Genomic DNA, 22,909 nt, shown 5'->3' with positions numbered 1-22,909 from the left:
AGCCATTGGCAAAAAGAACGGGCAATGAGTACATAGTCTACAGGCATTTCTTCATCTTGATAATAGGAAGTGCTTCCATGAGGAATGCTGATCTGTCACCAGCATTCTGCACTGGAGTGGGACTGTTCCCTTTCATAAATGATTCTGAAAGAATCTCTCTCTTCAGGCAGCAGGTCCCACAGAGGCCATGAACAACCTAAGCTGTTACAACCCAACCTCCTTCATCCTTGTTGGGATACCTGGGTTGGAAAAGTTCCACATCTGGATCGGGATTCCCTTCTGTGTTATCTATGCTGTGGCCATTGTAGGCAACTGCATCCTCCTCTACCTGATTGCCGTGGAGCAGAGCCTCCATGAGCCCATGTTTATACTCCTGTCCATGCTGGCCAGCACAGACCTCATCTTGTCGACTACCATAGTACCCAAACTGCTGGGGAACCTCTGGTTTGGCTCCCAAGAGATTACCTTCTCTGGTTGTCTCACTCAGATGTTTTTTCTGCACTTCAGCTTTGTAGTAGACTCTGCTATCCTGTTAGCCATGGCATTTGATCGCTATGTGGCTATCTGCTTGCCCTTGAGGTACAACACCATCCTGACTCGACAGGTCATTGTCAAGATCATGGTGAGCATCATTGTGAGGAGCTTCTTAGTCATCCTGCCAGATGTTTTCCTGCTGAAGCGGTTACCATTTTGCAAGACACGTGTTATCCCTCACACATATTGTGAGCATATAGGCGTAGCCAGGCTTTCCTCTGCAGACATCTCTATCAACATCTGGTACGGGTTTTCTGTTCCCCTCATGACTGTCATCTCCGATGTCATCCTGATTGCTGTATCCTACATCTTCATCCTCAAGGCAGTTTTCTTGCTCTCCTCCCAGGGTGCCCGCCAAAAGGCCCTGAGCACATGCGGGTCCCATGTCTGTGTCATCCTCATGTTCTACACACCTGCCTTCTTCTCCATCCTTGCTCACCGTTTTGGGCACAGTGTCCCTCGTAACGTTCTCATCTTATTCGCCAACCTCTATGTGGCCATCCCTCCTGCTCTAAATCCAGTTGTTTATGGAGTGAAGACCAAGAATATCAAGGATAAATTCCTTCTTCTCTTCTCTTTGGGAAAGACACAATGAGTGAGCTCTGTAAACTAAAGTTGGCGACATTGGTCTGGTGAAAATTTTATCTCCTATTTATTTGGAATGTGATTGATCATTCTATTCATGTACAAAGAACAGGTGAAGAGGAGAGAAAAGAGGCCTACCAGTCTGTGGAAAAATCAAGGCCTCTTTTGCTTTAGCTCATACACTTTGATGGATGAAATTGATGATCTCTGAGTTAACTGAGCAACACCACATCTGAGGTTTGCATTTATTACTAGATGTTTGGAGGGCTGGCATTCCCTAACACCCTTGTGTTCCACAGCTTCTGAATGAGGGCGGTATTCTGTGCTTTTCCTTGTCAAGTACTTATCCATTCTAATCCTTTCTGCTATGATTACTAAATTTCTTTTGCTTATACTTCTTTAGACCATTGTTCTTTGTGGTTTTTTTTACTTGTTTTAAAAAAATGAATAAAAAAGACAAACATCTCTCTTTAATTCCTTTTCACCCTGCTTTTGGTAGATTAAATAGAGTTGTTCCTTTTTTCTTTCTAATTTTCTTAATTTCATGTTAGAAGAAAAATCAATTTTTTGGTGAATTTCTGTTGTTTTTAATAGTACTATATTTAATTTTGGAAGAGTAATGTTAGTTAATTTAGTATACATATGTGAAGAAAGCATTGTAAAGATTACAGAATATATTAATAGACATTATATGTATACAGAGGTTTCTGTAATTCTGAGCTCTGAACAGTACATATAACAATCTTATGAATTCACACACACACACTAGATTATAAATCCTTCAAAATTAATTTCCTCAAAACTGATTTAGAAACTCTGAATCAGCCTTTATGCAAGTACTACATTCTAAGCCACCAGAGCTCCAGAACCTTGCTTTATAAAGAGTACATCCCACCCATTTTCCTTTATGGTAAATAGTACCACCAAAACTTGGATGTTAAAGCAGAAAGTACTTGCATGTATTCTCTTCCCTTACACTGCCATGTAGCAAAAATAACCCAACATTTGAACTGAACATTTGAGTTTCAATTGCTCACAAATCATTCTGATGGAGGTGTGATTGTGCATGTATGTGTGTATGTGTGTGCGTGTGCACGTGCGTGTATATGAGTGTATGAGTATGTATATTTGTGTGTGTGGTTTCACCCTTGTTCTGGCATCAAGCTTGACTGTGCTCCAACCTATTATCTGTCTCTCCACAAGTATTTCAGTCTTTCTGGAAGAAGCTGCAACCTTGCTCTGTAATTGGCTCTGTCCACAAAGAGCAGAGGGAGCATTTTACAATTTACAGTGTGTGTCACATTTTACAACTCACCATGTGTGCCTCTTTTCACTTTGCTGAACTCTATGGTCCCATGTCCTAGGATCACATACACACGTTCTTCCTCATTTCCTAGGATCACACACACATGTTCTTCTTGTGCTAGGATCACACACACATGTTCTTCCTCATGTCCTAACTCCAAGCCTTGTGTCTTACTTGCATGGATTCGTGTTTAATTTATTTTCAGTTCATCTGCACTTCCATGGCTCTCGGAGCAAGCCTCTCTAGATGTTCTGCTTCTGTGTTATCATACTCTGTGGTCTGTTATTTTGTATGAAACAGGACTTAACATGGTGTTCTGTGTAGCATGGACATGGCTCTCTGCTAGTCATACTTTGGGCTTTGAGTGAGTTTATTAAGCATATAACAGCCAAAGCAAAAAGTCAAAGGATAGGTGGACACACAGATAGGTAACATAACATCATCAAATCAAATGCCTAGAACATCCAGTAGAAATTCACTGAGGGAGCCCACCTGAACCAGTCAGCTAATGTTTCAGATAGAGTGCTCTTTCAGGCAAGGCTTCGAAAGAAAAGGACAAACAACAGCAAGAGGTAACATCCCCAAATCTGGGGTTTGCAAACATCCTGCAGAAACTGACATCATGATATTTACAAGCAAATGGGTGGAAAGAGAAAAAGAATCATCCTGAATGAGGTAGCTCAGACTCAGAAAGACAAACATGGTATGTATTCACTCATAACTGGATTCTTCTTGTAAAGCAAAGGATGACCAGACTATGATCCACAACTCCAGAGAAGCTAGGTAACAAGGAGGACCCTAAAAGGGACACATGGATCATCATGGGAAGGGGAAATAGAGATCTCCTGGGTAATCGGGGGCAGGGGTCACAGTAGAGGGAAGAGGATAGGGGATGAGAACATGAGGGTATGGGGTGGTCAGTTTGGGGGAGTGAGGAAGAGGGAGATCAATGAAAGAGATATCTTGATAGAGGGAGCTATTATGGAGTTAGTAAGAAACATATCACTAGAGAAATCCCCAGGAGTCCACAAGAATGACCCCAGCTAAGACTCCTAGCTGCTACAGCCAGCGCAGCCTGGATAGCCAAGACTGGCGGGGGGGGGGGGGGGGGGTGCCAGGATTGAGACATGGAGGCTTCTTTTCAGGTGGAAGAACAGCAGCCTTTATTTTGCCCAGCAACCTTTTATACCTCTATTCCTTCTGTGGAGACCCACCGGCCAGAAGGAACACGAACATCCTTGTCAACTACAGACTACAAGGAAGTTTCGCTGTCAGTCAGGGGGAGTGAGGGCAGCTGGATCATAACCCCTAGCAATAGTAGAGAGGGTGCCTGTAATCCCCTATAATCAGATTGGATAATAAATACCCTGTCATTATAGAGCCTTGATCCAGAAGTTGACAGAAGCAGATGCAGAAATACACAGCCAACCGTGCACCAGGCTGAGCTCCAGGAGTCCAGTCAAAGAGAGGGAGGAGGGATTGTGTGAGCAAGGGAGAGGGGTCTAAGACCACGATGGGGAAATCTATAGAAACAGCTGAACCAAGGTCATGAGAACTCATGACCTCTAGAACATCAGTTGTGGAGCCTGCATGAGACTCTGCTGGACCCTCTGCATGTGGGTAGTAACAGTTTTGTGGCTTGGTCTGGTTGGGGGGCCCTTTATGTGAGACCAGGATCTGTCCCTGGTGCATGAGCTGGCTTTTTAGAGCCCATGCCCTGTGGTGGAATGTCTTGCTCAGCCTTGATGCAGAGGGGAGAAGCTTGGTCCTGCCTCAGCCTAATGTGCCAGGCTTTGCTGAATCCCCATGGGAGGCCCTACCCTTTCAGAAGGGTGGATAGGGGGTGAGCTGGGGAGAGTGGGAGGAGGGGTTGGAGGGGGAACTGTGCTTGGTATGTAAGATAAGAAAATAAATAAAATTTTAAAAAAAGACCCAGCAAAAGTGGGAGAAAGATTAGAGAAGGCAATAGTGAAGGTGAGTATGGTCACAGTATTCTATGTGTGTATGCAGTTGTCAAAGATAGATGATGCTTAAAAATGTGACAGCTAAAATCATAGAGAAGTGTGTCAAGAAAGAAAGGGCTCTATTATTCCTTACAGAAAAAAAATCATTCAAATATGATTCGAAAATGTGGGGTAGTAGCTCTGTGGTCCTGACAAGAGTGACCCCAAACCTTGGTGTGAAACTTGAAAAGACTTAATTATATGGTAGTAGGTCTGAGAAAGCAAGAAGCTAGTGCCATCAAAGACAGAAGTCATATGCTCCCTATAGGTGTGGGCTGAAAAATAGGAAGGAGCTAGGAGAAGTGGGCACAGACATTTTTCCCTGTTCTGTTAGTTGATTCTGTTTCAGATTGAAAAGTAGTGTGTATATATATATATATATATATATATATATATATATATATATATTTCTAGAAATAACTCACTAGAAAAAAAAGAGAAAGTCTCATGGAGCAGGAGGAGAAGACTGTACCTGAAAGGCAAGAGATAGAGGAACCCAGTGTTTTAGAACAGACAGAAAACACTGTCTCAAAAGCACATTCACATGCACACTGACAGAGAAACTCAGGTGTGTTTTGGTATCAGCCTTTTCATTGAAATGAGAAGTAAATTCTTCAAACAAACCATAAACAGAAAAGAAGGTGATGTTGCAAAAATAAATGATGTGAGGCCATTCCAGGGAATGAGGTGAAGATTGGAAAATGAATACAGAGATCAGTTGTCTACTGGATTTGTCTTTTAGGAGGCTTTATTGACGTTAGTGGGTTGGCTTCTGTGACAAAAAAGAGCAAATCCAGACAGGAGGTAAAAAGTGTAAAGAAATATTTCTAAAAGTCAAATGTGCAAAAGAAAAAAGGATGGCCCACAGCAAAGGAAGCAAAAATAATGAGGGCTTTGTGTATTGTGATTAGAGAGTTCTTGGAGACATGCATAAAAAGAGAAATAATGTTGTTCCTGAATACCTGTTTAGTCAATACTACATGTGAAAAATATACATGTCAGCTTTGAGAAATATTTGCTAATTCCCATAGATGACAGTGCCGTCATCTTACACGTGATAAAACAGAAAGTGTGGATCATTGCAATAACTGATACTCACTACAGTCAGTAGACAGACACTATTGAATAAGGGTGTGTTAATCTGTACCTCTACTGCATGATGATAGGAATGTATATGCTTGTCTACTACAACTTGCCCTCTAGAAAATAATTTCTTGTAGGCCAGTTTAATATCTTCCACATCTCATGTCACTTCAGTATATGATTATTCCATTTATTTCAGTGAGCATTTTTACAGTGTATAACCATATGGACTGATGTATTTAAACATGTTCAGTATCCTAGTTCACTAGGATTCCCTAATGGCATTTCATTTGTATTTTAATTAATAAAGCTTGCCTGAAGAGCAGAAAGTAAAACAGTCACCCTGGTCAGCCTTAGAGACCAGGCAGTGTGACACACACCTTTAATCCCAGTAGCCACACTAGTTTGCCATAGAAACCAGGCAGTAGTGGTGTTCGTCTTCAATGTCAGCACTAGAAAGGAGTATAAAATGGGAGGGGACAGTCTCAGGCAGTCTCATTATGAGGATTTTCGAAGCCAGGATCACCATTTTTGGACCGAGGTAGAGGTAAGAGCCAGTGGCTGGCTGTGTTGCTTTTCTGGCCTTCAGGTTTTTGTGAACTGTCTACAGGACTCCACTCACCCATTCTGGCCTTCAGGTTTTTGTCTACAGGACTCCACTCACCCATTCTGGCCTTCAGGTTTTTGTGAACTGTCTACAGGACTCCACTCACCCATTCTGCCCAGTATCCTCCCTCATTTCTTAGGAAATACACAAGATTTTCTTCAGCACAGGAACTAACTCCTTTCCTCACTCTAGATTTTCAGCAGTTCTTTACTTCCCCTTGTCTTGCTAGAGAAAGATCCTAGGAGGAAAGGTCTCACAGTGGCTAATACCTTATGGGATCTCATTTCAGTCTCTACTCTGAGCTGGTACCCTGTGGATATAGTTCAGATATTTCCCCTTCATGATGGAAATACAAGCCTTGATGACCAAAGCCAAGCTTTCACTCACTCACCGATAGCAACAGGGATTTCTCAGCCTTACCAACAAATTCTACTCAAACCTCTGGGTGCTGCTCCCTTTTCAACCTGAAGACAGAATGCACTAAATCTTGTGGTGAGGGATGACATCATGAGAATACCAGTAGCTGCTACCCACCAAAGTATAACAAGACCCAGAACCCAGTAAGGCCACTAGTAATAATTCAGTGATGATTTCCACCCCAATCCGGAGTCTAGCCACGGGGCATTTGTGATGATGTGAGGTGGTTTAAATAGTTCCCTTCCTCCATCCTCCACATCAGGTACTCACTCTCCACTCCTTCTTGGGTTCAAACTCATCTCGGAGTATCAGACCAATGCCTTGATGGTATGTATAGCTATTACATCCAACCTGCAGCCAAAAATAGCTATGAATGTGCCCCGGCAAAAAAAATGGTAATTTACTTAAACTATTATAGGGTTTTGTAGTGGGAGGTGTATAACTTAATTGCACAGCTCTGAAGCAATATCATTTTGCAGTATAAAAAACTTGAACTTGCATGCTAGGAAAACAGTTAAGTATATACTAGGTTCATTTCTGGTAAACCATGACCTAGAGATATTCAGTCCTCTTCCACAATATTTGGCTGTCTAGGCTCATGAGCATCACATAACAAGTTACAGCACCTGCCTCCAAGTTAACCGCCCTTCTCAGCCTTAATGAGTCCTGAGACTCAGACACACATTAGCTCAGGCTTAACTGACTCCTATGGCCCATCTGAATTTTCTGTCCTTCATACTTACTAAAGCAATTTTCCAACTATGACCTCCCCTCCCCTCCATCCTTCTGTTCATGTACATGGCTGGTCTTAAACTGTTGATACTCTGGGGGACACTGCATCTTTCTACTCTGTGAGTCCTGTCCCTGATAACCCGGATATTACAGGAGCGATATCTGGGTATAAGTGTGAAATCATGGGCTAGTTCTATTAAGACATAGGGCAGAAACGTAGGATTCAGAGTGGGAATGAGCCAGGGGAATGATACCGAACTGTATTGGGAAGTTCTGAGCAATAGACGCCCCTAGGACAGCCAAAGAGAAGGTGAGCAGGCTGGAGGAAATGCAGAAAGCACAACTGTTAGAAACCTAGAAGTCATAAATACAAAAGAGTCAGAACTTTACTTATAAAAAGGGCCAAAACCTCTGAGAGATAAACTTTAAAAGAACTGATATAACATACTCCAGGGAGCAAATGAAATAGTTGAAGTATATTCGTCAAAGAAACAAGACTCTATAGGTCAAATTCTAGAAATAAAATTTGAAAAAGAATTCAGAGTTTTGTAAAGGCTTCTGTATCTTATTGGGCTAACTCCCTAACAACAGATGGTCATAAAATTTTGCCCCTGGGAGGGAGACACATCATAATTCAGAGACAAAAACTGTACAAATAGACCAGTACCTGATAGGGCAACAGAAGTAAGCATTTTGGAGGAGACAACCCTGTGCTTCTGATGAAGGCAGGTGTCAAGTGAAGAACTTTAGCTTAGAGGGAAGTTAAAAAGCAGAAGAACTCTAGACAGACAAACATGCAGACAAAGATATGTGTGGTTTCAAGAGGTCGTAAGAAAAGTCAGGACTTCTTGGGAGAGTAGCAGCCAGAATTTTGACTCTGGAAGTAGCCAATAGAGGTGATGGCAACGCTGGCAGGACACGTGAATGTGGGTGAATATGAGTAAAAATATCAAAAATTTCAGGATTTCTCTATTTTTAGTGTATTGCATGGGGGTGGGGGGAGCATGCATGTGGGCGTGTAGAGACTACCATCAGGTATCTTCCACCTTATGTTTGGAGACTGAGCATGGAGATCACTGACTGACTAGGCTTGGCTGTCTGTGAGGTCCAGACATCCTCCCATCCCACTGCCTAGTGCTAGGGTTGCGGATACACCACTGAACCAGGCTTTTACATGGGTGCTAGGGATCTGAACTCAAGTCTTCATGCATGCACAGGAAGCTCTTTACCCATGAGCCATTGAGCCGTCTCCCAGCCCTGTGTTATGTTTGAAACACGAAAAGATCCTCAGGTTATTGACACGAGAGTAAGTAAAGCCTATCTCCAGAGCATTATCCAAGTCTCTCCCCAAATAAGATGATGTTGCCCACACAGCCTCGAACCTACAACACACAGGTGCTCCAAGCAATCTTCTTTAATGAAGAACAGGCTAGGGCAGTGAGAGAAGGGCTGCCCGAATGTGCTCATAACCCAAGGAGGAGGAATTTCTAAAATAAGTGCCTTCCCTCCCCTTCCCCCTTTTCCTCTCTTTCCACAGAATGGCGCAGGGTGATCATCTCCTGGAGAGACTAGGCCTGTGGAGCCCCAAGAAGCCTCTCAATGGCGGCGTGGATATCTCCATCAGTGGCGATAAGGGCCTGCAGGTTTGCATCACGGTTAGCGAAACCCAAGGCCTTCAGCTGCTCCAGTTCTTGCTGGTAGCGACCTTCAGTGAGGAGGGCCGAGGACAGCACAGTGTGGTTAGGCTGCGAACAGGCATTGGCCAAGGAATGGAAGAGCTGAAGAAAGGCCAAGGAGGGTTGTGTGGTATCTTCTCTATGGGCTTGTCTTCTACCCCTAGTTTCTGGGGCTCCTCTAACCCCACGTGGTTTAGCTGAGTCCCATAAGAACGGTCCCAGCTCAGGCACCTCCCTTGACAGTATCTGCAGGCCTTGTTCTATCTGTAGCAATGCCTGCAGCGCTCGCGGATTGGTAAGAATGGGGAGAAGCGGCATATGTTGTAGTAGTGGGCTGCCAGTTGCCAGCTGGTGTAGCAGTACTGGATTCTGCTGCAGGACGTTCAAGGCTCGGCACAAAACAGAGATTGAGAGTCTCGACTGATTGGTTAGCGGGGCCTTCTCCACTGGCTGCTGGCTCTCTTGGAAGGGGAGATCCGAGTATAGCTGTAAATCTAGTGTACCAGGTCGGCACCCTGAACTGACCTGACTTGAGACGATGCCCTTGACCTGAGTAACTCCTCCTGTACTGACCTCTTGTGCCAAGGGCCTGGCCGAAGTGGAGGTGGCTGGGATGGTGGCGGTGGGGTCAGAACTGCTGTGAGTGCTGGCGGCTTCTCCTCTGCACAGCTCTGAGCCCGAAATGAGGCCTTTAGAGGCCACCAATAAGGCCAGAGTGGCAAGCATAATCTGCTGGATCTCAGAGCAGCCAGGACGCATAGCATTGTCACCTCCAGGCACTGCTTTTGGAGCCTCCAGCCTCTGTTTGTGTTCCTGCAGGACTTCCTGTTGGCGGGCAGGCTTCAGAAAGGTTTCCGGAAACCTGAGAGCTGGATCGCGTTTCTGTACCGTCTTTGAGGATTCAGGAACATGCAGGCTATTGACTTGTTTCTCATTTGTCAGTCCTTGAATCAGAGGTTCTTCCAAGAATTGCTCCACCGACTCTGGTGCCATCGTCAGCAGCTGGACAAGCTGACTGAAGAAATCAGCTAGGTCAGGTGAGGTTCGGGCCAGCCGGCTTAGCCTGGCTAGGACCCCAGCACTATCAGAGGCAGACGGTTCTGAACGGTGGGTAAAGTGGCCTGTGGGGCCTGCCAGAGTTCCCGTACACGCTGACCCTTTCAGACGAGTCCTCACTACCACGTGGACTGTCGAGTCATCAAGGATGCCACGCTGGCTCAGTATGTCTTGATCCCGGAGAATCTTCCCAGAGAAGATGAGCACCAGTCGGTCAGAGTCACAGTGAAGGAATTTGGAGATTTGCTTCTTAAAGCGGTGGACGTTGCTATTTTCTGCCAGCAAAAATTCCTGGCAGTCCTGTGGGGTCTTGACAAACACTCTGATGATACGCGAGGATGGCTCCCTACCTGACACCAGCTGACTGTCCCCTGCTTCTTCCCTAGCCCGTGCCATATTTCCTTAGGAAGAGGATGCAGGGTTACCTGAGGGCACAGTGGAGCATACACCTTCGAAAGCTTTGATGTAGCACTGAGCACACCTGGGTGCAGGGACCAGTAGGTGTCCGGTGATGTCCTTTCACCTACGTCCTGCAGATGCCACCTCCCAGTGTAGCCCTACAGCCACCTGGCTCCCATACAGGGGGCAGCTGCTCCTCTCTTTGGCAATCTTTAGGGGATATGCTGTCAGTGATGAGGTCACAGTTGAAAGGCAGACCTGAATGGGGGCAGGGCAGAAGTCTGCACCACCGGCCTGAGGCTGGGTTTTCCTCATGGTCAGACTGAAACTTAAATGGGGGAAAACATGTCACCATCTAGAAACATGTTTAACACATGTTTCCTCTTCAAATCCCGAGCTTGACAAGTGGCAATGGTTGAGTTGGAAAGCAATGTCTACATGTTAGCTTAGACAGCACCCATTCTGTCCACTAAATTACTGTACGCTCATCGTGGTCCAGCTGAGGCCTGAAGTCCCAGTTTCTATCTGAACAGAATGAAGGTGTGTGATTAATATGTATAGGTAGTTCACAGTTTCAGTGGGATACTTGTATCCCAAGGCCCTTGGGTAATCTCTCTACATGGTTCTAAAGATAATATTTCCCAAAGTCCTAATAGATGGCAGAGCTGCTTCAGAAAATAAACTGATGGGGAGAGGGGTGGCACTGGGGAGATTGCTACATGGTTAAGAGGAATTGTTGCCTTTCCAGAGGACCCTAGCTCAGCTCCCGGCACCCACTTCATATAGCTCCCAATGTCCAGAAACTCCAGCCCTCTTCTGGTTTCTGAAGGCACCTATACACATAGCAGACATACACCAGCAAGTAGTGGAAGGAAATACAATTTTTAAAAGGAAGTCTCAGCTCAAAAGTTGTTGGTTGGGGTAGAAGAAACCACAGCAGCAGTTGAAATCTAGATCTAAACAGGATTTAATTACTGTAAGACCAAGCTAAACAAGATTTAATTATGTAAGACTGTATGAAAGGGGGCATATTTCAGCTAAGTTTGGACCACAGCAGACAGGTAAAGCCTGAGGGAAAATGTAATCTCTCCAATCTCTCCAGCAGTATTTGCTGATATGAAGATAGATTGGGCTGCGTTGTTTTTATCATTAACATTAACAATCATCATCAACCACACACACACACACACACACAAACACATACACCTTTTTTTTGGTTCTAAGATTTCCAGTGACCACAAAACTCAGCAACAAAAGAATTTGGCTGCCTAGAATGCCACCTCTAGGGGAGCTGAAAAAAGGGCAAAATGACCATATAGGTCACTATGCACCTGAATTACCTCTCAGGTGCGCTTAAGCTTTGATAGTCTTGAACCAGGATCTCCAGTAGCAACAATAGCAAATCCTGATGTCTTCATTATAAGATGTATCATCCTGATAAGAGAGTTTCAGAGCCTGAAAGAACTCTTCGGCCCTATGGCTGGCTGACAGCTCACCTTTCTAGACAGTGTGCAGCCTGTGGACTAACATCTAGCATACAACTGTTGCTGCAAAAGCAATTCTTTTCAGATTCTCTTTGCACTGACCTCACCGTGGGAGAGGGTGAGGGAGGAAATGGGATGGGGAAAGCAGTGCAGCTACATTTTAATAATAAATACGAACAATTTCTATTCCAATGGCATTGTTGTTGGAATACCGCATTCTCTGCGGCACTTTTGCAGACATCTGGTGTGCTAGAGTGTGGAGAAGTACCTAAAATTGTGATTTCTTGGATTCTTAGAGACCTTTCCATTCCCTCATGAAGACCTGAGCTGGGAGCTGCAGCACCCACGTAGAAAGACAGGTATTATGCTGTACTACTGTAACTCAAGCACTGGGAAGGGTGTGGATATCAGTGTACACATGGCTCCTGGGTTCTCGGTGTAGCTGGAACATCACCCTCCATTTTAGATAAGAGACACTGTCTCCAAAAACTAACATGGAACTTGTCTCGATTCAATATCAATCTCTATTCTTTATATGCACATGCATGAGCAAGTGTGTGTTCGGGCACATGTGTATACACCTCAGAGGATCAGGGAGAACACCAGAAATCTAGGAGTTATATAGCCAGAGTTGTTGGTTTTTGTTTTTTATTTTATGTATACATATATGTAGCATATGTGTGCAATTAGATACCTGCAGAGCCCAAAAGATTGTGAGGTTGTGTTGTATTTCTCTGGAGGAGGAGTTACGGGTGTTTTTGAACTATCTAGTGTGGTTCTGGGAACTGGACTTTGGTCTGCAAGAACGGCAAGTGCTCTTAACCACTGAGTCATCTTCCAGCCCCCAATAACTACAATTTTGTTAAAAACATGTGGAAAGACCATAATTGTGGTACTAGTTCCAGTGTCTAAAAAGTGGAATCTCTTCCTTTATATTCTTAATTTTTCTATCCACATATCTACAGTTTACATATACAAATCCTTACTAGAATAGCGGTGACTTCTAACTCTTACTTCACTTGCCCGACAATCAGCAGGCCGTCTGTCTGAAAGGAGGATTCATTGTGTAACCAGTAACAACAGTGCTGTTGTCCCTCAGTGCCCACTCAGAATGTGCAGTAGAAAAAGTATCCTCTTAAAATCACAGCCATCAAAATGTTTAAGCCACTCCAGAGCGGAGGGACTTATGGGAAGGAACTATGTCATGAAACGAAGAGAGAAAGCCTGAGTAAAATCGCAGCATTCCCTTCTCCCGAAGCAAAGGTGTCTCCTGTGAGTTCCTCAGTTCTCTGATAATCTGTGACTATCTTGAAAAGCCGATCAAAACCCCAGTTGCCTTCTCTGAAACTTGAATTCAGAACAGTGCTTAGAAAAATGAAGTCAGTGGCATCTTTTGATGAAGGACAGTCTGAGCATACACCTTTGTTCATCATTTCCTGACGTCAAAACAATCAACTATGAATGGGAAAAGTAAGAGCACAGGTACGTAAATGCGGGCGCACACATGGGTAAATGGTGATACGAGGCTTTGACTCCATGGACATATTTGCAGGAGTCAGAGATTCAAAACTCCCAACAAAATGCTAAAGATCACGCTCTGCTCACATGTTGGGAATTAAGGATTAAAGCAGAAATGAATTTCTCCTGGGCGCAGTGATTAACAGCAGGGAGCCTAGAAGTAGCCTGTTCATTTTATTTTTAAAAAATATTTATTTAAATTTGTGTATACAGTGTTCTGCCTCCATGTGTGTCTGCAGGCTAGAAGAGGGCACCAGATCTCATTGTAGATGGTTGTGCACCACCATATGGTTGCTGGGAATTGAATTCAGAACCTCTGGAAGAGCAGCCAGTGCTCTTAACCTCTGAGCCATCTCTCCAGCCTCCTAGCTTGTCCATTTTAAACCCTGACTCTATCCATGTGTTTTCCCTCCATGTATGCTTCAGCCTTCCTCATTGCTAAGTCAAAATTAACAGCACGGCTATGGAGAAAGGGGAAATCAGTCTTCTCCAGGGACAGGAACCCCTCAGAGGTCCCCAATCCCAATCGGTCAGGCTTAACTAAACACACGAATACGGGCAACAACAAGAACTGAACAGGCTGTATTTATGTATACATTGCGTGTGTGCCTGTGTGTGCCCGGTTGTGTTGTTAGAATAAAGAAGCTATGGTGTTGAAAGAGAGTGAGGGGACACAGGAGAAACTGGAGAGCTGAGCGGGGGGGGGGGGGGCATACAGTCTCTTGTATGAAATTTTAAAAACATAAAATCAGCATTAAAAAGAGAAAACAATTCTGTGCAGACGGCTGTGTGGTATCTAGCACAGTTATTTCCAGCACTCGGAGGTTGAGGCAGGAGTGTGAAACCAGCCTGGCCTATGTAGTGAGACCCTGCCTCAAAAGAAAATCAGGAAACTTCTCTTTGCACCTGCATCCTTCCAGAGACACGCTGTGCACCGCCATCAGAAGTGGCACTTTTTGCTAGATGTCAGGCTTTCTCTGTTTATATTCCATCTTCGGATCGCAGTCAGCACTGATGGTGTGCTCTGGTCAGCAGGCCCCGTGGCTCTGATTCTTAAAATTGTCCTCTAGCACAGGTAATGTTTTAGTTTTAAATATTTTGAGAATTGCCTGAGTACTGCCTTTACACCTTTTCCACCCCTCCTTATGCCCCATCACTCCTCTGTGTCTCCCCACTCCCTGTAGGTGGACGTATGTGAATCCACAAGAACCCGAATAAAAGAATATCAAAGATTTATTAGGGAATACTCACGAATAACAACAAGGTAGAGAGCTGCCAAGGTCTCCTGTTCTGTGGGGGGAGTGGAACCAGCAGTCCGATCTCTGAGCACCACATGCAGCCGAGTGCCTGCCCCTTTCTTTTAAAGGAGTTATGAGTAGAAGCTTCGCCTCTATTGGGCAATATAACCCAATGCCATGGACTGGGCAAATATCCACTACACTTTCCTCTCAACTTTATGACCTCTTCTTACTAATTACATATTTTATGAATAGAAATATGCATGTGTTTGTGTGCATGTGCATGGTGTGTGCGTGTGTGAATACAACCTGCTGAGTCCCTTTTGTGCTATTCATATGTACATATGTTTAGTAGGACTGGCCTCTTGTGGTTGTATAACATACTGGGGCCTGTTCAGACTATTCTCCCTCTCTCGGCATCCATTAGTAGCCAGCAGTTCTTCACCTAGGGGTATGGTCTTGTGAAATTTCCTACATCCTGATTGGGAAGTCAAGTGGTGTCGTCATTATGCAGGTTTGATTGCTAAGATTTCACAGGGGCAGCTGTCTGTTATACAGAAGATACTCTCATAGCAGATGTTCTGGCCCTCTGGCTCTTAAAATCTTCTTACTAAAGTGATGCTCAACTCCCTGTCTGGGATCAAGCAGCTCCAGATTTAACCACTGTTTGTTGTTTGGTTCGGTTTATAGTAAATCTCTTGATAAAGGAAAGGGCATCATGCAGAAAGAGTCAGCTACCAGACCCGGACTATAGAATATATGAATGACTGCAGAGTCTGCCCTTTTCTTCTCTACCCATATGACACTACACCCCATCTTGTCTAGATGTTTCATCTTGAACCACTGCTAGTAATAAGACTCAAGACAGTGACAGTGGATGGGAAATCCCAGCAGTCATGCACTTTCAGTAATGTCTGAAACTGTAAAAGTCTTCTCTCACTCAAATTCCAGAGACCTTGTCTCCCTCAGCCCTGCTCCTGTGGTAACTACTACTTGATTTGTATTGCCTGGTCTCCCAAGAATTTCCTCATTCCTTTGCCCTTCTGCTCACTTGTATTCTAAGGCTCCATCAATTAACCATTTGTTGTGTTTCATATACAAGACGGCACCTTAGTGGCTGGTGGAAGGCAGCAGCCTCCTCTGCCCCAGGATGGTCCATTTCCTGGGTGCACCACCATGGTGTTGGGAAAGACCAGTCTCTGATGAAGCTACAGCAAGGATTGCAAGCACCCAGTCTACTCTGGAGGGATCTCAAGAGCTGATTCGATAATGAGTTATTGCAACAATTATAGATAATAGTGTGGTGGTTCTTCCAAACTTTAATAGATGGATCATATGACTCAGTAATACTGCTTCTGAATATATATCTAATGGAAATGAACTCAGTATAGGAAAGAACACTGTTATTTGAAATAAAGTAAACAGAAATCCAAGGGCGCTGTGTTCTCTCTCATGAAGCTTAAGTCAATCAGAGGCATGAGCCAGTTGGTAGAGTGCTTTCCCAGCATGTGTGAGGCCTTGGGTTTGGTCTCCAGATGATTTGAAAGTAAAGTAGAAAGCACACTGGAAACAAGGGAAACAGGAAATTGGACTTGATGCATGTGTGTTCCATTCAGGCTGGAACTGTTTCACTGAACCCTGTTAGTGCACACAGTTAACACATGTTAACAGAAATATCATATGAACAGGCGATGACAAGAAAACCATTCACAGCCAGGCATGGTGGCACACACCATAGGTCCCAGCACTTGGAAAGCAAAGGCAGGTGAATCTCTGAGTTTGAGTCCAGGTTGTTCTAAAGAGTGAGTTCTAGGTCAACCAGGGCTATACAGAGAAATTGTCTCAGAAAAAAAAAAAGAAAGGAAGGAAGGAGGGACAGAAGGAGGGAGGGAGAGAAGGAGAAAGAAAGGAAAGAAGAAAGGAGAGGAAAAAAGAAAGGAAGAAGGAAGGAAGCAATCTGCTAAACATTTTCCTAGACAAGACTTTAAAACTCATCCCAACTGCTCTTTGCCATTCCGAGGAGCCTTCAGAATTTCTTTCACCCAGATAAACTAATTAAGTTTGATTTTTGTGCAGGTGTGTAGATCTGTGCACATGCAAGATGGATGGCTGTGTAGTCCAGAGGACGGCATCAAGCCACCTAGAATTGGTATTTCAAGTGGTTGTGAGCAACACACCCTAGCAAGGATTCTGGGAATCAAAGTTGGATTCCTCTGCAAAAGCAGTATGCATTCTTAACCACTGAGCTATCTCTCCAACGCAAAAAAAAAAAAAATTGTATGAAGATTATTTTCCTCTTGGCCTTCCAAAGATGGAAAACGTGCTGTATCTTACATCTTCTGCAGTTAAACACACCCTGAAGAACACCCCTTCTGAGTTGCAGGAAATGATGTAGTTATGATTGCCTCTTGATGTTTTTAGTGCTGCAATAAGAAGCTTTTTTTTTTTTGGACAAGAGTTATCTCAATAATAGAAAAGAGGCAGGGAAAATCATAGCCCACACAGCTGTATGCCCCACCTGGAGATTGAAATCTAAGTCTTCAGAAAAAGTTGTTTCTAGAAGCCTTTAAACCTAGCACTCAAGAAGCAGAGGCAGGCGGATCTCCGTGAGTTTGAGGCCAGCCTGGTCTACACAGCGTGAGTTCCAGGACAGGCTCCACAACTACATAGAGAAACCCTCTCCTGAAAACCAGAAAGAAAAAATGTTGCTCTCATCTTTACACTACATGCCAGTAGCTAGTCTAACTCTTCTGATATTTGGACAGTTATGAAAAGGAAGGGGAAAGGGAGGCTGAATTGCTGGATTCAAAAGGATGTTGTACAGAGTCTTTGACGTTTAAATACATCCACTGAAGACCTCTTTCCTTCCCGGGATGCACATGAGTGTTTTTGTTTGCATTCCTACTCTGTGTGAAAACTTTGACTTAATGTACCTACCATAGTTTGCATAGACACATGGGCATCTGTGCATAGGGTACGTCCATGTGGAAATACACACTTGTGCCTTTCTTCCAGTATATATCATGCACACATTCCTGTGTATGAGTACTGAAAATCAGGGCTCTCTTGGTTCACTTATGGATTGTGACATGTTTACCCTAGAAATGCACAGGTAATAAAAACAATACTCTTGCCTGAGGTCTGCGTCCTAAGTCCCTCTAACTACAGTGTTTGTGCATAACATCCCTTCTGCAGGGGTAGACTTCCTTCCTCTTCAAGGCTTTATTTAGCTGCTTCACTCTGAACACTCAACTTTCATCACTGGGTGACGTCCAGGTCTCCCAGACTAGACTATCAATAAGCCTGCTCATGCTGTTTCAGAGATCCTCACCTGCTTTCTTTTGTGTGTGCAGCATGTATGGTGTGTGTGTGTGTGTGTGTGTACACACGTGCATGTATGGTGCATCACTCATGTGAAGACCAGAGGGCAACCAAAGCATCAGTTCCTATCCATCACCTTGCTTCAGGTAGTCTCTGTTGATATTTTCAACTGTGTGCACCAGGCTAGCAGGCCACGGGCATCGGAAGAGTCTCCTGTCTCTCTGTCACAGCTGTAGGAGCACTGGGATGACAGACACTAATGGTGCAAGCCTGGCTTTTGCATGATTTCTGAGGATTGGAAGTCACATTTGACTGTGCTTTTACACAATGAGCTATCGCTCCAGACTCATCAATTTTTCTTACCTTATCATACATTCATATAACCACAAATAAAATATACTTGTTTGAGCAATTGCTGCCAGTATATCATAAACCAATGAGGGAAGAGTTGTCTCTATTTTACTCATATTGAGTTCCTAACACCTAGCTAGATACTAAGTGCATCATATTTGAGCTAGAAAATGTAGGAATTCAACTCTCCTGGCAGTTTAGAGTGCTACTGCTCTTGCCGAGGATCTGGTTCAGTTCCCAGAAGCCACATCAGGTGGTTCACAACGGCCTCTAAATCCAGTTGCGTGGGTCTGGTGCCTTCTTTTGGCCTCTACAAGCACAAGGACACACATCATACACATATCTTCACACAAAACACACATAATAAATAAATCTTCAAAAAGAAAAGAAGTAGGAATGCAAAGAGGAGGAAGAGAAGAGAAAAAGGAAGAGAAAGGAGGAGGAGGAGAAGAAATGATACTCTAACTCTACCTATATGGAATAATATAAACTCAGTGAAACTGCAGAATCTGAATTGTAATTTAGCCAGCATCCTTGCTTCTGTAGCTCTTATCCACTCAGAGATTAATGTTCCGTCTGTGAGATAGCCTTTGGGGACAAGAAATACAAGAAATTGTATCCTCTCTCTAGCCAGACAGGTAATAAGGCATAACCATAAAACAGAAGACGTGGTAGTAGCTCCTACAGTACACAAAATCTGAAAAACTTCCAGGATAGCAGGAAATCCTTTGGCCTCCCACTTCAAAGGGGAGCAGCAACATTCCTTCCCATCCCCCAGCCTTCAACTCCCCTAGCTACCTTTTAGCTTCCTAAGCACCCCAGAAAAACAACCCTTTACTGCCTGTTTTCCCCCATGTCCTCCCCCTTTCTCAGAGCCCACAAGAATTAGACTCAGGCAATAACTGGCACTAGAGATTGGATGTAATTGCATCTCAAGATAGGTATACACAGAGCTCAGTCGAGGGCCCCAGGTAGGAGAGTGGCAGGCACAGTTGGGTCACACATCCCCACCCTATTTCTGGCTTTTCGTCTTCTTCATTGTCTCCACAGTAAAGAACATCATAGTAATTTGGTTTATAGTGCAGCTGTATTCAAGAATAGGAGAACTACGGTAATAAGACATGGGGGAAAGGCACAAAGGAAAAGATATGGTCCAAATAACTAGAGCTCCTAAGACTTCCTCAGCTTCTCCACAGCAGCATCTACATCGCCCCCTGTAGCAATGAGGGCCTGAAGATTGGCTTCAAGGTTCAGAAAGCCCATAGCCCGTAATTGCTCCAGTTGCACCCGGAAGTGAGCCTCTAGCTGTAGTTGCTGAGGATTGGTACTAGCTAAGGCTTGCAACACCTGGAGGAAGGAAGTAGAATGGAAGCCTACCTCTGCAGAACCCTGCACTTGGGAAACCTGAGGGGTTGGGGCTGGGTGGGGATCCTCAGACAGAAGAGCACCTTCTCTAGATTCTGTACCTCCTATTACTCCACTCAGCCCTGCTAGGCAGGGCATGAACCAAAGGAGGAGGCGAGGTGCTTCGGTAGCCAGGATCTGCAAACCCTGCTCTATCTGTAGCAAGGCTTGCATGACACGGGGATTTGCCATGGCTGCCTGAAGATGCAACAGTATTGGTAGCTGTTGGTGTATCTCATTCTGTATTCGAGGGACTTGATTTGTGCCAGCTGACCTCGGAGGTCTTGGGTAACCTGTTGGAGGCAGCCAAGGAGATTCTGGGCCTCCAGCCGTGGCTGCCACAAGGGAAGATAGTGTAGGAACAAAAGGGGACTTGTTGGCAGAATCTCCTATCTGAGAGGTAAGATGGGGCAAGCTAGTGCTCTGGCCGGGAGATTCCTTCCCTGCATCATGTAGGCTTCCACCTTGTCCAGTACTATTCTCCGGTAAGTGTCTCAAGAAAGCTGGGCAGGAGGACTTTCCCTTGACTGTTACTGACTCTTTGGGGAGAGGCTGGCCTGACCCAGGTTTGTGGGATGAGGGTAAAGTCGGAGGAACTCTGTTTCCTGATAGTGGTGCTTCCTGGCTTGGGCTCTGAGCGGGCACAGTACCCTGCAGATAGGGTCCCAGAGACTGGGAGGTCTCGTGTAACTGCTGGAGATAATCAAAGAGTCCTATGTTACCCAGAAAGCTTGGAAGTCTATTTCTACTCTCAGATGCATCCTGGTCCCCAGGCTGTCTTCCTTGTCTGCCATATGTAGAAGTCCAAGGGTTAGGAAGAGGGTCACAATTCTCTGTCCTTGATGGTTGGCAGCTGGTGGTGGTGGTACTAGTGGTAGTAGTAGTAGCAAAAGGATTGCCACCAAACTGCTCCTGCACTGCATTAAGCATGGGATCCATAATATCTGTATACATAGTACGGAGCACATTATATCCACCAGGGATGCTCTCCAGGTTACTGAGTGCACGGTCCTGGCTACGCATCATCTCCTGCATCATGGAAGGGTTACGTAGAAACTCCATCGTCTGCCGCATGATCTCAGGGTTGTTAAGAATATGACCAATCTCGGGGTTCTGCTGGATCAGCTGCTGCATGTGAGGATTGTCAAGAACCAGCTGGCGCACTAGACCTGTGTTGGACAGCAGACCCTGGATGAAGGGGTCATCAACGAGTTGAGCCACAAGTTCAGGCACTGAGATGTGCTGCCATATGAGTGAGCCTGGCTGGTCAGAGAAGCTACCTGAGGTCAGACCCAGCCCACTGAGGCCTGTGAGGACACCCAAGCTAAAAGAAGGAGACCCATCTACAGGGTAAACAGAACTTGACTGAGGGAGTACTCCAGGATTGGGGCCTGGAGTAGATGCTGGTGGAGCCGGGCACTCAGTGCCTGTGGTCCGGCGCTGCATCTTGATGACCAAGTGAACTGTGAGGCCATCTCGCACTCCACACTGTGCCAGTGAGTCAGGGTCCTTGAGAATTTTTCCCGCGAAGATTAAGACCAGCTGATTTGGATGTGCCTTAAAGCGGGGTGATATCTCTTCCTTCAGCTGCCGGATGGTGCACGTGTCTACAACTGAGAAATCCTCCTTGTCCTTGGGTGTCTTCACTGTCACCCTGATGAGGTGGGACTCCTGGGCTGGTGCTGGGCTGCCCTGTGGTAAAGCCTCTCCACTTTTGGCCATGGTGGGCAGCAGGAGGCTCAGGTCTGTTGGGGACACAGCTGAGGGGACGGGGTGGGAAATGGAGATCATCTTTTCAGCAAGGGTGAAAGAAAAAAAGGAGTATCAAGAGGGCCTTGGGTCTTAGGGCAGTGGAAGGTGTAGTGTCCGCATGAAAAGGACCGTGAGGTCAATTGGAGAGGGATGCTTTGGGCAAATTATAGAATTAAGATGTGTTAGTCAGGGCAAAACCACACAGGGCATAGGGAAATGCTCTTCAGGTGATGAGTAAGGGCATGATGGGGAGTAAAGGCCTGATTGGGGAATACACACCATTCTGCTGTGGCCCCGTCCTTCCTCTTAGGCAGGGCTCCAAACTGCCCTCATCTTGATGCACAGACACCCTGTAGACCTTCTGAGCTGGAACCCATTCCATCAGGTCACCTCTGTGACCTCAGCACTAGCATCACAGCCTCGCACCATGGAAACTGGAGACTCCAAGGTGATAAGAGTCCCTGGGAACCCCATTCTCCCCACTTTTTTATCTTACCTTTATCCTAAGTTTTTTATTTTTTAATTGATTTTTATTGAGCTTTACATTTTTCTCTCCTCCCCTCCCTGCCTCTCCCCTCCCCCCTTCAACCGTCCCCCAAGGTCCCCATGCTCCCAATTTACTCAGGAGATCTTGTCTTTTTCTACTTCCCCTGTAGGTTAGATCTATGTCTCTCTTAGTGTCCTCATTTGTTGTCTAGGTTCTCTGGGATTGTGGTTTGTAGGCTGATTTTCTTGGTTTTATGTTTAAAAACCACTTATGAGTAAGTATATGTGATAATTGTCTTTCTGTGTCTGGGTTACTTCACTCAAAATAATGTTTTCTATCTCCATCCATTTTCTTGCAAAATTCAAGATGTCGTTATTTTTTCTGCTGTGTAGTACTCCATTGTGTAAATATAAGACATTTCCCTTACCATTCTTCAGTTGAGGGGCATTTATGTTGTTTCCAGGTTCTGGCTATGACAAACAAAGCTGCTATGAACATAACTGAGCACATGTCCTTGTGGCACAATTAAGAATCTTTTGGATATATGCCCAAAAATGGTATTACTGGGTCTTGAGGAAAGTTGTTTCCTAATTTTCTGAGAAATCGCCACACTGACATCCAAAGGAGCTGTACCAGCTTGCACTCCCACCAGCAATGCAAAAGTGTTCCTTTTCCCCCACAACCTCTCCAGCATAAGCTGCTATCAGTGTTTTTGATCTTGGGCACTCTTATAGGTATAAGATGGAATCTCAGAGTTGTTTTGATTTGCATTTTTCTGGTAACTAAGGATGTTGAACATTTATGTAAGTGTCTTTCAGCCATTTTAGATTCCTCTGTTGAGAGTTCTCTGTTTAGGTCTGTACTCCTTTTTTTTTATTGGATTGTGTGTTCTTTTGATGACCAATTTTGTGAGTTCTTTGTATAGTTTGGAGATCAGATATCTGTCTGATGTGGGG

The 22,909-nt window shown here is 44.8% G+C and overlaps 3 protein-coding genes across 3 annotated transcripts; 1 reads left to right on the top strand and 2 right to left on the bottom strand.

Annotated features, from left to right (window-relative positions):
- Window positions 1-187: 187 nt before the first annotated feature.
- On the top strand, window positions 188-5,087 carry LOC130880009 (olfactory receptor 52H1-like). The gene is made up of 2 exons (XM_057778819.1): window positions 188-1,092; window positions 5,060-5,087. The coding sequence occupies exons 1-2, from the start codon at window positions 188-190 to the stop codon at window positions 5,085-5,087; spliced, it is 933 nt and encodes a 310-aa protein (XP_057634802.1).
- Window positions 5,088-8,835: 3,748 nt separating this feature from the next.
- LOC130879967 (ubiquilin-3-like) lies at window positions 8,836-10,395 on the bottom strand. Its single transcript, XM_057778780.1, has one exon. The coding sequence runs from the start codon at window positions 10,393-10,395 to the stop codon at window positions 8,836-8,838; it is 1,560 nt and encodes a 519-aa protein (XP_057634763.1).
- Window positions 10,396-19,480: 9,085 nt separating this feature from the next.
- Window positions 19,481-21,505, bottom strand: Ubqln3 (ubiquilin 3). The gene has a single exon (XM_057779567.1). The coding sequence runs from the start codon at window positions 21,503-21,505 to the stop codon at window positions 19,481-19,483; it is 2,025 nt and encodes a 674-aa protein (XP_057635550.1).
- Window positions 21,506-22,909: the final 1,404 nt, after the last annotated feature.

This window comes from Chionomys nivalis, chromosome 8, assembly GCF_950005125.1.
Source record: "Chionomys nivalis chromosome 8, mChiNiv1.1, whole genome shotgun sequence".
NCBI lineage: Eukaryota > Metazoa > Chordata > Mammalia > Rodentia > Cricetidae > Chionomys > Chionomys nivalis.
The sequence above is the reverse complement of the archived record's forward strand: the minus strand, read 5'-3'. Positions and strand labels throughout refer to the sequence as shown.